The sequence below is a fragment of the Brachycentrus maculatus genome, unplaced genomic scaffold (genome assembly GCF_059751285.1).
Source record: "Brachycentrus maculatus isolate JH-2025_06_01 unplaced genomic scaffold, ASM5975128v1 h1tg000760l, whole genome shotgun sequence".
Classification (NCBI taxonomy): Eukaryota; Metazoa; Arthropoda; class Insecta; order Trichoptera; family Brachycentridae; genus Brachycentrus; species Brachycentrus maculatus.
Genome location: NW_028281489.1, coordinates 109,939 through 128,473, shown reverse-complemented (window position 1 = coordinate 128,473; position 18,535 = coordinate 109,939). Strand labels below are relative to the sequence as shown.

Sequence of the window (18,535 nt, the reverse complement as noted above, 5' to 3'; positions counted from 1 at the left end):
AGTTACTTAGATTTTAACTGTAATCTTCTGAATTATTTATATCATTTCGTATTGAAAAACGATTATAATTGTTGTTTTTCGAAATTTATTCTAGCTAAAATAAAATCTAGAACAAAAACGCTTTAAAAATAAATAAAATAACTAATTAAAATAAATATTTACTTGTTATCTAGTAGAAAAAAATACGAATTGTTTTAAACTCAATATCACTAGGTGTCCATATTTGATCTGACAATAAAAATTTAGAATATTGAAATGTCATATCCATTTATCATATCCAAACATTTGAAAGAACTAAACAATATTATACAAAATAAAAGTATTGAAAAATGACAATAATTTTGTACTATAAACTCTATGTATACATTAAAAAAAAACATATATTTTAATGAACATAATAACCTATTTGTTATAATTGTGAAGGAATTTAAAAAAATAGTATTGTAATCATTTTCTAAAAATTCGCATATCAATTTAACGGATACTTGAAAACCGAAGAAATATCGTGAGTAAAGGTTTGGATTTTGAAAAAGAATATAAAAAAATCATCCATAGTTCTTATCTAAATTAATTTAATGATTATTCATAAATTCATTATTACTGCGACATGCTCGCATATAATTGGACCATGTTATACAGAAACCATCCAATAACAAATTGGTAATCTGAGATAAATGCATTTGAATGTTTTCAGAATTTAAAAAATATATAACATCGCTATGTTACATGGTAGAATTTAGGATTGATATTTGATATTACTATCAATAATCATTGTTAACTGTGAGTGTTAAATTTAAAAAAAAATAGCTTATATTATATGAATAAACACATCCACTTCTTGGATGTTTTTTTTCTTCTTATAGTTCAAAGTCGAACACATCCAAACAACATGGATTTTTTTCTGCATTATTTTCGTATATTTAAATAATTTTAACGTGAAAAATACTGAAAGCTGTCAACCTATACGGACATTTCTAACATATTTTTCGTGAATTTATTAGTTGTGGGTTAGAAAAATAATATTAATAATAAAACCCTTATCCGCACCCCAATGGTGCATAGGGCACTGTGTCTTATAAACGCAGTGTTATCATGATCGTTTTACACATGAAGGAAAGGTGATCAGCCCTCCGCTTCAGGTACCAGTCCATGGTAATATTGAATAAATATTACAGTGAAAATATCACTTATATTTAATTTTACCCCCCTTGGGAATCGAACCCGGGACCTCCAGAGCGGTAGCCGAGCGTGCTGACCATTACACTACGGGTTAGAAAAAAGTTCTCCAAAAATATTGTGTTGATCTTTTGGTCGGGTGTCTTCGGCAAAGAAAAAAATTAGTATCAATGAATTAGCATTCATCAAAAAGTTAAAATTTACAAATTGTGGGTTAGGTTAGTATGATTTCTGCATAACATGATCCAATTGAGTCAGAAAAAAACGAAAGCTAAATAACTATGGGTTTTTTAAGGTCTTGAAAAAAAATCGTACCTACCGGGTCACGACACAGTTTGGGAAACAACATCAAAATTCCTCATTCTAGCTACCAATATGACGGTTTTAATATAGTGTACAAATATTTATGAATTTACGCAAATATTTTATATTTGCATAGTGAGAGGACATGTATTGTGACATAGAGGAATAACACGTGTTTATGAATAAATCATACATCGTTGACAGTTATTACGTTGACTATGAACAAAGGGTATTGAGAGATCGACAATTATTTATAATGATAACCCATAGAAAAGATTACACTATTTTACAGTGGAATGTTGTTGCGTTTAGTATTTATTATTATAACGGAATTTAAAAACATTAATAACAAATATCGCTCACTCCTTCCAAGAACGTCATAAATAAAAAAACTGGATTTTTCAAGAGTACGTTTTTAAAGTTTAAAAATATAATACAATGTATTAAAAATAAATATCAAGCCACTTATTGAACTATTTACAATGCAACAGATCTTTTAAGGTAAAACCTGAATGTTTTTTCTCCATTTGAAAAATATTAAGTATATTTAAAATAAATAATTAAACCATACCTTTTCTTCAAAACGCAAAAACAACACTTTCTGCCCTGTAGTGGGTAAATATTACGTTAAAAATATTCCGCTTTTGCTGGGATATAGTACATTTTCCGAGCTGGGATATAGTACTTTTTACTGTGCAACAGATCTTTTTAGGTAAAACCTGAATGTTTTTTCTCCATTTGAAAAATATTTAGTGTATTTAAAAAAATAATTAAAAAATACCTTTTCTTCAAAATGCAAATATCTTTTTACCCTGTAGCGGGTAAATGTTAAGTTAAAAATATGCCTCTTTTTCCGGGATATAGTACTTTTTCTGGGCATTCCGAAAACACGCACAACTGAAAATTGACGATTTTTGATTTATGACGTTCTTGAAAGAAATGAGCGATATATACGATGTCATTGTAACCAAAGCATAAAATATCATAACAAGTGTTATATAACAAACATTAAAAATATATACAGTAAAACCTCGATATAACGGACTTATTGGGAGAAGGGGTGACCATTAAGACCAAACTAAAAAAAAAAGGAATATCCCGCAAAGCCTCTTCTTTTAGAAGTTTGTCTGCATTTAGGAAGTAAGGATAGGGAAGTTAAATGTGAAAAACACATCATAAACATCCAGACCAATTGAAAGTAAATCTTTCTTGAATTTATTTTGCACTTGGCGGGAATCGAACCCGCGACGCCAGTTTCAGAGTCGAGCGTCTACCCAACTACGCCGCGGCGCCTGTTACATTAATAAAACTCATTTATAGAGCCGGTCGTCGGGTCACGACCATTTTTTTTAGAATATATATATTGTATTTTTTTGTTTTTTATAATATGTATCGAAAAAATATTTTTATATTTTTTTTATAACTCATTACCTTTCAATAACTCTTTTCTTTTCAAATCTGTATATTTATTTAGAAGACAAACTTAAAATATTAAATATAAAAACGGTGTTAAAAAAACAATTACGTCAAATGTTACCGTTGCTTAAAGAAAATTAAGTTGCTATTTAACGAATACTAGGACTTAAAGCCGAAAGTCCGTTATAAAGAAATAAGTTTAAAATAAATAAAAATAATTGTACTAATGATGAACACTATTTAAATATAAATAAATAATATAATACATAAACAAAATTATATTTATTTTCTTCGGACACTCGTCGTGAAGTGACGAGTATAATGTTAACAGGACGTTTTTATTAATATTTTATACTATACCTGATTTTTCATTCGTTATATCCGAAGTTCGTTAAATAGAGGTCCGTTATATCTAGATTTTACTGTATATTAATTTAAATTCTCCACTGTTAAACACAAAGAAGAACATTTATGTCTATTATCGTAAAAAGTTATTTTTAAAGTAACTTAAGTTTTCGTAATTGAATGGTTAAAAATATTCAATATTCAAAGTCTTTCCTTTACAATGTTAATATTTTAACAGGGTTTGTGAATTCGAAGACGAAATTCGTTTTCAAATAATAACTATTTGATCATGTACACATATAAACCTTATCAGAATCTTCTTAATAATACACCCCGAGTGCCAAAAATGGACAATAAAAAATATAATTTTGGCCAATGTATAACAGCGCAATTTTCGTAAAATACTACCTCAAGGGCGCTTATAAAGGCGTGGATGATAATATTATGAAAACGATCGATGAAAGAATAAAACGTCGTCAATCTTTCTCGGGGAGTCTAGGGAAAAAAGGAACTGACGAATTATTACGTTTTCTCGATCTTCTTGGTCAATAGGATGCTCAAAATGTTGGACAGGACGCCTCCCTGAGCGATGGATACGCCAGAGAACAGCTTGTTGAGTTCCTCGTCATTGTTGAATTGATTTATTTGTTGCGTTATAAATACTAATAAAATATTCTTAATAATTTTTAAGAGATAATAAACATTATCATTAATAAGGTCCATAATTGACAATAATAGTTGATATCATTTAATACGAAAGCTTAATAAAAATATATCTGTTCAGAGGAAATAGAAATGAATTATATGTATCATTAAAAAATAAGTAAGAATGCTTTATAGAATTCAAAACGAGATTTTAAATATTAAAAGTTTAAGAATCCAGAAATAAAATTCCCAAAGAAATTTATATATTATAATATTATCATATTCAATAGTTTAAAGTATAAAATAAATAATTTTATTAAATTAAAACTGTCGTACATATTTACATACATAAATATGCCTCCATACATTTTTATTATAATATTAAATTAATCAACTGATAATTGACAATAATTAAAATTAAAATTTAATCATTATAGCATCAGTTAGAAAAGGTAGGATTAAAGAAAGACAACACACCAAAAATCGCTTTAAAAATAATAAAATATCATTTTGTAAAAAAAATCCTTTCGACCAACTTAAGAACACATTCTATGCCTTTATTGTGTATACATAATACATTACTTTCATATTATCATTAGCAAGAGATATAATTGATATATCCAAATATAACAGGTGACAATTAATTTTCAAAATGATTAATTTGCTATATTAAAAAAAAAATGTTTTTATTATTATTGTTATATACAAGTATTTAATATTAATTTTGTCATAAGAGTACGCGATCAAAAAAGTTTGGAGATCACTGATCTAGAAGATGCACATTTCAGAGGCTATTGTTGTATTGAATTATTACATGATATCATTGAACAACGAATTTAGGTACACAAATGTACTAACTACTTTTTCCAAACACACTTGGATATAATAAAATCAATAATATCCATTTTTTATAAAAACTAATACATTAGAAGTGGTCAATGAATAATACAATGTTGGTGTAAAAAATAATACACTTTTAAGGCATATATCCAAGGTACTTGTGTATTCCTGGGCATTGATTATATATGGATGTTAACGATTTAACTACATGGCCTAGTTAGCTTTTAACATTACTTCAGGACTTTTAATCCTTATGTATTATCCGTATTTTTTAGAAACTTGAGTTAGGGATTTTTAAAAAGGAATGCTGTTATTTTTTCTTATACAAGTAAGGTTACCTTCTATATATAATCAAAGCCACGGGTTCTAATACTAGTATTGGCTATGTGAATGCATCAGCAGTTGTTCCACACAAAGGCAAAATTTGGTACAATGAGTTAAAGTCCGTTACATTTAGCGAGATTTGAAAATAACGATTTTGTTCAGTATTTCAATATTATTTTAATGACGTATTCATATATGTAATGTTGTAGTTATAAGCCAATAAAGACAATACAATAGCGATGCTTTAAAAACCATAGGGAGATGATCTTTTATAATATACATATTTGTATAATTATAGGTAAATGTAATGTAAACCCTTAGTATTACCTAAAAACTGTAAAAAGATTTTATATCCACGAAATGTTAGCTGTGATAGATAACTTGATTGTAACTTTATCAGAAATTTAGATGTAGACAAATGTATATGAACTAATCTGGTAACATTTTTGTCGCTGTGACAGCTAATATGGTCACAGAATGCTGGAAATGTGATTTGTTACATTATTAGCCTACACTGCGACTAGAAATATTACACGTGAATGATAATTTAACGAGATTGTGTAAATATAAAACGTTAGTTCAAAACATTTCCCAATGATTGCAAATAGACAAGATTGTTTTATATTTGTAACTATACCCTGACAAGGTTGTGACATCATCATCCATCGTAATAGAAAAATACTGTAAATTGTAATAATGTTGTACTTTATACTGCTTTCAGTATTTTCCTTACAGAAAATACATTAAAATGTCTTATGCTAGTTATAAAAAAACCTATTTCCCAATTCGTTAGTCAATTACATTAGATATAATAATGGTATTTCTACAATAATTTAACAAGTATAGTACATACTAGCTTTAGTATATATAGAAATATGCATAATGCGTTTTTCGTTGTGTTAAATACAGGGTGGCGCAAAATTAGTCACTCTATCAGAAAATGTTATCATTTTTGCAAATGCAGTCGTACGTCAATCATATTTGACATTTTTGAACTAGACAGCTGCCGTATATTAACAGATTTAAGGTGGCGCAAAATTAATCATCCAATTTTGTTTTGAAATAACTTTTTTACTAAAAAAAATTTATTTGGACCTTCACAATTGATTCTGTTAAGTGGAAAAGGTGATATCCGTGAAGTGGCTGCCGCCAGTGTTGATACACGTTTGTGCTCCAATACGTGTATACTGCAGCTGTCTAGTTCACAAATGTCAAATACGATTGACGTACGACGCCATTTGCAAAAATTATAACATCTTCCGATAAGGTGATCAATTTTGCACCACCCTGTATTTCATACACATGAAGAAACAATGTCTGTCGAAAGTATTGCATAAATTACAAAGTGTTATCTGAGTTTATTGTGTGCATAGAGTGATTATATTATAGAAGTGACACTCGATACAAACCATCGAAAATAAGTGTAAAATAATAAAGTCAGGGAGTGTTTAGTTATTTTCTTTCTTATTTTATATTATTGTGATAATTTACTACATATATTAATACGTTGGATGCGGTGTACGCCCCAGGCGCGTACGTCTAACATTTCCCAATTATTTCATATCTAACAATACGCGCTGGGCGCGTGCTGCTGATAATGAATCAAAGGACTTTAAATTATTTTTACAGTCTTAACACAATATTTTATCAGTGTGTAATGATTTTTTTTAAATCATGTTAAATTTTATGTATGAATATCAGTTAGAGAAAGATCTGGTAAAATCTAAAATTACTCAAATTTACATAGTTTTCTTTTTACATATGTAATAAATCTGTGTTTATATGACTAAAATAAATTATTCTTACCTACGAGGTATTTAAAAATTAGTCTATAATTTACGATTTACTAGGCATTACGAATGTAAACATCATGTTTAGAATTGATTATAATCAATTAATTATTTATTCTCAAACTCATAATTACAATACTCAAATAAGGTACATAAATTATCTATCCAAAAGTTATATTTATTTTTAAAAAACTTTCCCGAAAAATTAATGAAAAAAAATACAGGGTTCAGAGACATATATTAAAATATGGTTTCATTAAAATATCAATATTCATAAAAAATTTAAGATACAGATGAAGTTATTTAATATTTTAATATATTTTAACACATTTCGGATGGGTATTTTTTAAGCCTGCGGACCGTTGGCGACGGGATTTGAAAATTATGTACATATAGGTAACACCTTAACAAAGAGATTGGTATATTATATTCATATAAAAACATTGGATAATTCTTTCTTTTTTGCCTTTGAAATGAGGCCGGCGCAGAAAGTAAAAATACCCGTAAAAATACCCGTAAAAAAATACCCGTAAAAATACCCGAAAGTAAAAATAAGTAAAAATCCCGTCCTAAAGCATCAATCGACCGAACGCGTAGAAATACCTTTCCCGTCCGAAGTGTGTTAATACAGAATTTTTGTTTTACTTTTAATAATTTTCTTATATTTTTCTGGCTCTAATCCGCACATATGGTACATAGGGCACTGCAGGAGTCAACCCAGTGTAAAACTTGATTGTGAATTCTATGAAGGCAAGGTGATCATCAGTCCTTGTACTTCAGATACAGATTCTGGGTGAGATTAAATAAATATTAGCGTGAAAAATCTCTTACATATTTATTTTTATTCTCCTGAGAATCTAAACTCTTTGCTACAATTCATTGTTTACACATTACAAAAAAAAATTGTTTAAAAATATAATTTTCTAAAAAGGCATCGTTTCCTTACATTTAAAATAATAATTTTAAAATGCCATTATTGACCGGTTTTCTGACCTAATATTTGTACTTGTTTCTTCCTATATCAAGCACTTAATTTAATAATTTGAAATATGGGACACATGTATATATTTAATACTACACAGTGTTCATATTTGGCAAGTCTTTATTATTTCCTTTAAATGTATACAAAATAATTTTGTTAGCTTTTACTTTTCTTAAAATATTACGGCCTACCTGGAACAGCCTTACTAACACCTCCTGGCACTTAAAGGGTTAAACAAACACCAAACTAACATTAGGCAGTTAATATAGACAACATCTAATTTAAATAGAAAAATAAAACACTTTCATAAGACAACTTATGAGTTTATGAATGTAAACAAGACTAATTCCGAGAACTATAGATGTTCTTATAAAATGCTAAAATACTTTGTATTTTCATCCATTGATGAGAAAATCTACATAATGTTGTTCTTAACACTAATTGTATTTACATAAATAAACTTAAAAGCGGTCCTTTACAGGTGTTTTATTTTTATTTTACATAAAATCGTCATGTTATTCCACAAAGTTAATGCCAAATCAATAAATGTAAATGACTCATATTGTATTATATTTTAAAATTTGTCCTGTATCATCTTTCTCACAATGAGAACAATTACTCATTAGACGGTTTGACATCAAAGATTGAGTAAGTTCTCTATATTATGGACATACAAGTACTTAATTCATTCAAACCCTTATCTGCACCATATGGTGCATAGGGCACTGCATCATATAAACGCAGTGTTATCTTGATCATTAACACATGAAGGAAAGATGATCAGCCCTCCGCTTCAGGTACCAGTCTGGGGTTATATTGTATAAATATTACAGTGAAAAAAATCACTAATATTTATTTGACCCCCCCCTGGGAATCGAACCCAGGACCTCCAGTATGGTAGCCGAGCGTCCTGACCATCACACTACGGAGGCGGACAAGTACTTTAACATCATGAAATTCAAAAGACAGCATTTCCACCTTCATTTTATTTATATAGCCCTATGCTTCTTATTACTATTGAGATCTTTTTTGTCTCTCACGCTCTAATATCTATTTCGGGTTTAAAACTAATACCACAGTAAATAAAAATAAAAACCATACACACTTGTTAAAGTAGACCGCACGCTACTGATACTGTAAATATCACTTAAACTAGGAATCCCGCAGTCTGCCAAACTGCAGAGACACAATCCATCTGTCTACCTTACGTTATGCAGCCAAATTTAAAAAATATTCTCTTACTAAAAGCAACTGAAATGTGTCGCCTACTTTCAAAATCCGCCAGATCCAATTTTACAATATTTTAAAATAAATACTGTATCGGAATGCCAATTGTGTATCGGTTTTATTGTAAAATATTGAAATACTTGAAAACCCTGCTAAAAAATAGTTAAAAACAGCGTTGTATTTCAAACTCCACTATATTCATGAAACTTGCCTTCTGACCCATATCGGCCAATCAGAGAGCGGGGATAAGTAAAAAATTAAGATGACATCATTATCGGTTTGTTTCTCTGTTTTTTTTTTTAAATACTTTAAAAAATGTTTTAAAAAATGAGAAATTCTCCATTTCATAATATTTTATCTAATGATAGACAAATATTTGAAACATAATTGTTACACGGAGAATTAGCATTTTTTGTAAAATCGACTTACATGGATCTGGCGGATTTTGAAAGTAGGCAACACAATTATAGAAGAGCCTCGTATTGCAAAACATCTTGTATGATACACATTTTTAGCAAGAAATTCCGGATTCACAAGTGCTTATTGGGACGCTTCAAGGCCTGATCTTGATCTTCAAAACTTGAAGATCAGATTTCCAAAGAACGTTTTCTTTCTTCTTATCTTCTTTCCTCCCTACCTACATACAATGTTGCACCTTTTGTAGAGCACTTTATTGAATTGACACAGTATTATCTGGAAATTTAATTATGTGTAGGCAAGACAATCAGTCTTGCCCTTCGGGAACCAGTCCAGGGTAATATGAAATAAATATTTGAGTGAAAAATCACATTGATTAATTTTGACCCGCCTGGGAATCGAACCTAGGTTCTCCAGCACAAAAGTTAAAGACACTTATGGTCCTCTAATTTAGGCAATGAATAAGAATCTTTTAACACATTAAATTTTTTACTTTCTTAAACCTATCAATTACATTTGTATCATATTTCACACATAAAAACAGTCAAAAGGTTCAATTGAATCATGGAACAAATTGCATTCGTGAAACCAAATAATTACTGTAATCAAACAAGGATTGTATCTTTTAAAGTGGTTTTGTTGAATGTCTATTATGTAGTGGACTTACTTATGTTTATCGTATAACATAAACTGTATTACGTACAATAACTCATGACAATAATTAAATTAAATTAATATTTTAAGATAATGTTTCCTCAACTTAAAGCAAATCTAATGCTGTAAAAGTATTTATGTATCTATAAGTATCTTTTTCAACCTAAGGTGTTAATATTGGTAAAAATCTAGGCATTTTAAATGTGACAATTGAATGAGATTTGGTTAGCATTATTATTGTATATTCAGATTTATAACGGCATTTGTACCTTCTTCTTCTTGTATTGTTACTTTTGTCTTCTTGATCCACAGTTTATGGAGCTTAGAAATATTTTTCACAAGCCAATATATTTCATTTTTATGTTTAGTATTTTGTTGAATTGTAAATAGTAATAATGATGTTATTACAACAGTTGTCATCATTACATTTTTATGTTATCAAATTTCTTGTTAATTCATTCTTGTATTTTGAGATATCAATAAAAATGTAACGTTGCCTTCCTGTTTGTACAATGCAGCAACAGATATGTATATATTTAATTATATTTAATTCCAAGAAAATCATAGTAAAGCAGAAACCGTAGAATAACTGGCCACTGTCAGTAACCATCCTTACTATCCTCCGAATGTTTGTAAAATATATATATACACACACACATATATATATATATATATATATATATATATATATATATATATATATATATATATATATATATATATATATATATATATATATATATATATATATATATATATATATATATATATATATATATATATATATAATACGCATATATTTATAGATATTTATGTAAAAAAATGTACAGTTCTATTGCTGTTACTATAATATTTAAATAGTTGCTTTACTTTTTAATTATATAGTTTTACTAAATGTTTTTCCTTTCATAGTTTTACATTAAGAAGAATTGTTTTTTCAGGGTAAAAAATGCTTCAAAATTTGTATCGACTAATAATGAATAATAAGAACACATGTCAGATATTGTGTACCATATTTATCTTTATGCTAAAAAATTAAAACAATTGCTACACAAATTAAAAATAATTTTTAAATAACAATTCCAATAATGAATCCCATATGTATAAGTTTAAGTAATGATTTCAACAAGCGTAAATTATGATTTTATAAAAATATGTGTTTTCTATTTGCCAATACATATATAGGTATGGATACTTTTTGTGTAAAATATCAATTATTTTTTCAATTCGGGATATGTATATTGTTAATGCTCGGGTAAACTAATCACAGATGCATGTACAAGTATGCATATTTTTAATTAATTTTGGTTTTGGTAAATCACTCTGGTTTTGAATGAAGTGTACTTATGATTTTAATTCATTTATTATTCATATGTACGAATGTAATAAATGAAAATTTCTTAAATGTAATACATTTGTGAACAAATGCATCTATAGCTTTAATGTAAGCTTCTGTAAAGCTAGCATAAATTGACAAAAACATACCTTATGATCTTATAAATTTGTACTTTGTTATAGATAAACAAATTATTATTATAGCTTCGCAAAAGAGTATTTAATAGAACAATTATATTGGTGTTACGAAAGTGTTTATAGGATAGAAGGATATTTTGTGAAGGTCTAGTGAACTACTGTTTATGGGTAGAGAGCATAAAAGAAAAGAGTAGAATATTCTATATTGCTTTTGTAGAAATTTGGGAAAATAATATTTTGATCTCACTTCCGCTTTTACAAAATTTATTCAATACATATTTCCAACGGCTTATTGTGTGAATTAAAATTAAAAAAAAAAACGCTTCTCTGTAATGTTAAATAAAGTGATGACAATAAAAGAATTAAAAAAATTATGAATATTTTATTTTACAATACAAAGGTGGAGACTGACCGGAGCATTTGGTCGTAAAGTAACACGTTACGATGCGAGCATTCAGGCAGTCAGTATACCGAGCCGAGTCTCCATCCATAGTTTCAGATGTTCAGTGATGCTCGCCGCGAGCGATGTTACGACATTATGTTACGAAGAAATGCTCCAGTCAGTCTCCACCTCAAGGTATAATTGTGATTTTTGTGCTTATTTACATACACACAGAGATGGAAATAGCCCTCGTCGCTAATGATTTTTAATTAAAAGTTGTCTTCCTCATGGTCAAGATTTAGGATGCATTGGCTAACGTAAGTTACACGCGTTCTGGAGCGTTTTGAATTATGGCGATTTATGTCTTACTAATACACTTAGGACGGGAAGGGTATTTCTACCCCTTTGGTCGATTGATGCTTAAGGACAGGAACAGTATTTTTGCCTTCTGCGCCGACCTTATTTCAAAGTCAGAAAAGAAGGAATTATTTAAGGTTTTTATATGAATATAATGTACCAATTTCTTTGTTAAGGTCAAAACTATGTACACAATTATCAAATCCCATTGCCAGCGTTCTGCAGGCGTAAAATACATTTCGGACAGGTATACCCATCCGAAATGTGTTAATAACTTACCAGCAGAGAAGAGTTTAAAACAGAAGGTTTGCAAGTAATTGCTTTGTAAAAATATTATATGAAAATATTATATATATTTATATAAATATACTATATTCGAGGGGTTTAAAATAAAACAAAAAACAGTGATTTTTCTATAAAATATGTATTTAATATTACCCTTGGCTGGTGCCTGAAGCGCAAGACTGATTAACTTGCCTTCATATAATTAACCATCATGTAAACATTATATTGATCTGATGCAGTGCCCTATGCACCATTGCAAGAGGATAAGATCCAGAAGAATATAGAAGAGTAAATTTGATGATAAAATTATATAATATATTTAAGTTACAAATATAAATCGACATTCACCGACTTTATAATATGGAACTATGACTGTATTTCCACAACAACAAAAGAAAACAGATTCCGTATTTGCAGAGATGATCATTGGCTAGGGATAAGAGTCATTGCTTCGACAAGGGTCATATTCCTCAGTCATGAGGAGTAAGGCGGAGAAGAAGACTCTTTGGCTGAGGGTAGAGTTACCTCCCTTCAAATCCGTGGACAACCGTTCTTCCCTGACGTAACAGACATAAATAGAAGTAGAGGAAAGAAAATTGAGATGGTATGGGCATATATAACGCAGAGAACCCGAGCATGTCATAAACCAGGCAATAGCAATGGATCTTTCTCGAAAGATATCTAGAGAAAGACCAAAAAATTCATATACATATGCTGCAAAGAGAGAACATGGTTCGAAGACATGGCCTAGGGACGTTGTCCATGACAGAAGGACCTACAACCTGAGGACGAGGAGAGCTGACCCCAGCAGTCTACAAAGACGATAAGTTGGGATGTAGCCAGGAAGAAGAAGAGCTGTTCTTCCCAACTAATAATATTGCTAGAACCGTAATTTGTCTGACTCAGCTCGGCCTCAAACTTGTAGATTTCCTGAATGCGCTGAAGTTTTCCAAATACTGATGGATAGTGTCCATGGGTTGGTATATTTCATTTAATCTGCTCAGTATGTAAGGGGGCGGCTGTTGCGGAACGAGAGAACCAAGAAATCCCTGGATAAACTCTCGCAGGAGATCCCACACCGCACTCGGTACCACACAAGGTCTGTATTCTACCTACAAATAAAAAAAAAATTCATTAATTAGTTCGGCAGTCACTTTGTGGTAAAATCTATGCATGTTTTATTTATTTATTTAAACATATTATTGTACATACATAAGTCACATATATAATATTCCCAATGAGTAATTTCTATTACTTAATTTGAAACATGGGATGAAGATCAACAAGACTCAAAAACAAATAAGAAAAAACAGGGCAAAATGTAAAATATAAACCAATAAAAATTACAGTAAATAAGCATATAAAAAAACATAAGGTAAGAAGCATGCTTAACACCTCCTCTGCGATGGTGGGTCTGATCAGACCCACCATCGCGGAAAATTATTAATTACTTAATAAGTAATTTTTTTACGTCGTTTTCCTTCAGTGTAATCGTTCTTCAAACAATTACCTACAAATTGAGATATAAACAAAAATTATCGGACCAGATTCGAATGAGTTATTTAAAAAAAAAGAACAAATAAAAGATCAAAAATCATATTGAGTAAGGTCAGTTGTTCGCTATCAATGTGTTAGTGTGCCGTCTGCCTTGCCCTTGAACTCCCCAAAACAAAAGCAAACATTGTCAATCTTTGGCGATTGATTCTGTGTATTGTTTTTTTTACATTCGTTTTAAACTGATTTATTTGTTTACTTGTATGAAAAATACTAATGATCACGTTTAAAAAAGTGTAATTATTACATAAGTTGTTAATATTTTCATAAATTGATTCGGCAGTTACTTTTTGGTAAAATCTAACCATTTTTAATTTAAGTTTTACTTAGAAAATACCACAAATAGTGGTAATATATAGTATATAATAGATTTATGTATATATACAACACCGACATACACAAAGTTACTAACTTCAAAACTTCACAATAAACTGTTTTATGTTTGAACAATTTCTAGTTTTTAAAAAAAAAATCTTTACGACACTTTACCACAATGAATGGCAGGAAAAAAATAAATATCTCATAACGAGATTGGACGACTTTTGGACAGTTCTAAAATTGAAAGAAAAGTGAGAAAGTAGTGTAGATGACAGTGATTTACAATTCAAAAACCTTAGATACAGAATTTTAAAGTGAAACAGAAAACTTGGTTTTGTAAGAAATGTCAGTAAGTGATGAAGACATCGATTTTAACAAGAAAAGTAGCGATTGTCTTCTGATTTTTTGATAATAATTTACTTGTCAATATTAAAATTAAATTTGTTACCTATTATGTCTAACGAACTTGTATATAAAAATAATTTATACCCAAAAATTAGTTTTATTTAGTACCGTACAAAATTATATTCATAATTTCTAAGACCCGCAAATCTATGTAAGAAATGGCGAACATTAAATGAATATTTACACCATTTTGGGCAATTCTGTTTATATTTTTCAATGAAAAATTTACCATTTTCACTGTATTTAAAATAAATTTTAATTGCATTATGGACAAAAAATTATCTTGAATTATGAACTCAAGTCAAAATCCCAGAATCATTTTGTGGTTTTTGGAGCTAACCGCCACGTTTTATATTTGAAGATAACAAATAAAAGTTAAAAATTCTATCTTTTATGATGTTGACTTAAAATATAGTTAAAAAATTAAAAACACAAATTATTTGAATTCAGTAAAAATAAACATGTTTACAACCACTGCTTCATGCCGATCATGCCTCACGCGGATGCGACATGCTACGCGGTGGTAGTTAGCAGCTGCGCTCGGTCGAGTTCGCATGTAAAATGAAGCGCTTGGATAATTTAAATTCAAAACTATCAAAAACTTGAAAATTCTCATACAAAACTTATGACACATTATCCTATTGCTATGTAGCCTATTTTGATTAATATATAAAATATAAAAACCCGACAAAAAACGTCTAAAAGGCGATTTCTGTACTGGGTCAGATCAGACCCACCACCGCTGGGCGCGTTTTGTTTGAGGGCATCGCGCTTTAGGTGTTAAAGGAAAAAAAATGAGAAAATATAACTAATCACTTACACAAATACCTTTCCGTAAGGTATTTTTTCAGTTCTATCATTCTGAACGTATGTTAATATATTTTATTAAATTCCATCTTTTTTATAAAATACAAAAATATCATCTAATTTGTTTTGTAAAATCTCCAATTTGAAGTGAAAAACCTATATTTACTTTCAGTTTACATACTTAATATTTAGTAAAACTCGTTAAAGGAATAAAAAAAAATAATAATAATGAACACTTACTTCAATTAAAACACCCTTAAATGTTTGGTTCATGGTGACCGATCCGAGTTTAATGCAAAAGTCGCCCAACTCGAAACGCGGACCCTTAGATTCGATTTTAGTTTGTTTCTTCGAAGTATAATGATTGGATAACTTCAACATGAGTAGATCAAACAAACCGTCGGCTGCAATGTGGATGTTCTTGTTCCCACTTTCCAAGATGGAGAACACGGAAGCAGGCTGTTCGGAGTTGTGCAAGATATGGACAGTTTTATGAGGACCTAAAAATAAAAATAAAATAATAACAAATTTCATTCGCTGGATCCCTTAAGGGTTCTTTGGATGTCCATTGTTTAGATTGCAAGACACTGACCAAGACGACAAGAATTAATATATTATTAGATTAAAACCAATATTTTTAGCTTTTCCACTTTATTTTTATTTGACCAGCAACCGGGTTTCGTCGTTACAGACATCATCAGACTGGTGGGAGGCTATACAAATTGTTATGTTATATTTAAAAGAAGGCAGGAGTTGATAACCATGATTTGATATAATTTTATTGAGAAATTAATTTCTCAATAAAATTATATCAAATCATGGTTATCAACTCCTGCCTTCTTTTAAATATAACATAACAATTTGTATAGCCTCCCACCAGTCTTATGATGTCTGTAACGACGAAACCCGATCGCTGGTCAAATAAAAATAAAGTGGAAAAGCTAAAAATATTGGTTTTAATCTAATGATATATTAAAAATGCAATTCCATCACGAAGTGTCAGCGGATAATATAAATCTATTGACAAGAATTAAGATATTTCATTTTAAGTCGAAGAGGATTAAATTACACACTATCTGCGGAAAGGGTAATTTCACCGTTTCACTCGACTGGTGGTGTTCGGCGGGAAGGGTAATTTTACCTTTTCACTCGACTCGTCGTAAATTGCGTGTAAGTTATTTTTACGCATGATTTTTGCGGCATCTTTTGATCCCATATCGATGTATACAGTATGGTTAAATGTTATCACTTCTTTTCAGAGATGTTTATCTCTATTATGAGCGCAAATCCGCCCGCAGATTGTGGGTTAACACGTTGACTGCCAACTACAAGATAACTTTTTTTTATTGACATCTCATCAAAGATGAAGAAGAATATGGAAGTCTGGGCATTTACGGGGTTGACAACCGTCATAGGCTGATTTAATAACTCCTATCCTACTCCTAATTGGAGATAATCCAGATTTTGTGAACAAGTATTTGGACACACTCAAAATGTTGTATACAGATAACTCGAAGATTGCGTTCTTTGCTAGGACGCCGACTCAGAGTTATCTCGTACTGTGTTTACGATAAAATTCCTAGTATATCAGTGATAATATGGATAGATGGCACATGGGAAGAGAACAAAATATCAATGCTGGCTTACGTGAACAGAAAATTTATTGATAAATAAATGATTTTAAATTACCTAATGTCCAAGTGACACTGAAATCTAGCTACGGCTTATGCAACACCGCTTATCACGATCCTACTCAGGCTTCAACTTTTTAAGTTTCATAGCCTATGACAACTCGTGAGTGGATTTACCCTTTATGTTTAAAGTTACTATAATTTCATGTAATTCATGAGTGAAAATTCTAGGCAAAAATACTCGCGAATAAAATCATAGAGCAAGTGATGCAATTAAGTATTAGGGTGTCAAAGTGTCCATCAGCGATAACCTCTATGAAGTAAGAAACCAAGTAAACAAGGCCTCCGCTGTGGACTGCCACATTTTTCAAGCATCCAAATGCTTGAAAAATGCTGTTTGGAGAAATAAACACATGCTGAAAGAGAGACCTGAATAAGACCGATCATGACATACAGAATAGAAACAAGAGCTAACGAATGAAAAGCCTTCTTAGAACCACCGATATGAAGACTCTATGACCCATTGCAGGGCTGACACTTCACGACAGAATAAGAAAATCTGAAATAAGAAGAATTTCCATCCTAATAAGAATTTCTATCCCAGGAAGACCACCTAAATATTGAAAGAGAGCTGGTCTTCCACCTCCCAGGAGCGGACTCCGAGAACAACAGGACACATTCCTAGGTAAAGAAGAAGAAGAAAAGGATTAAATCTCTTACCCATTTGAGGTAGAGACATGTATGTCTCACAATCAACGAGAAATTGACCACTTTGAACAGCGCCGAGAGCGATTATTTTCTTAGAAAGAGATTCTATAACTTGTGGACCTGTGCGATTTTCAGCGACGGGATATTGTTGCAAACTGAAATAAACAGTAATTTTCAAAATTAAAAGTATTATTAAGTAAAGTTAAACAAATGATAACTAAGCAATCGTGTAATTTGTTTTTCACATACATCGTAACCCCCATTTTGACTAGATCTTCAGCCAATAGGCGACAAAAATAGACACAGCAAGTTATAGAAACACAAGTTTATTAATAATTTACATAAATATTACTTCCAATGACTTTTTAATTATTGTTTTGCACCTTAGGTTACTTGTTTAGCGGCTTCAAAAATGACATTTCCAAAACATCGACAAATGCCTTCTATATCAAACATATACGACCGTGATAAAAAAATGATAGGTATGGATACCACT

General features: G+C 30.1%; 1 protein-coding gene across 1 annotated transcript; it reads right to left on the bottom strand.

Annotated features, from left to right (window-relative positions):
- Positions 1-12,736: 12,736 nt before the first annotated feature.
- On the bottom strand, positions 12,737-18,486 carry LOC148300269 (mediator of RNA polymerase II transcription subunit 20-like). Its single transcript, XM_088275035.1, has 4 exons — positions 18,289-18,486; positions 18,052-18,194; positions 15,941-16,200; positions 12,737-13,728 (listed from the first exon to the last, which is right to left on the bottom strand). Exons 1-4 carry the CDS (start codon positions 18,300-18,302, stop codon positions 13,519-13,521), a joined length of 627 nt encoding a protein of 208 aa, XP_088131161.1. The 5' UTR covers positions 18,303-18,486; the 3' UTR covers positions 12,737-13,518.
- Between the last annotated feature and the right edge of the window lie 49 nt (positions 18,487-18,535).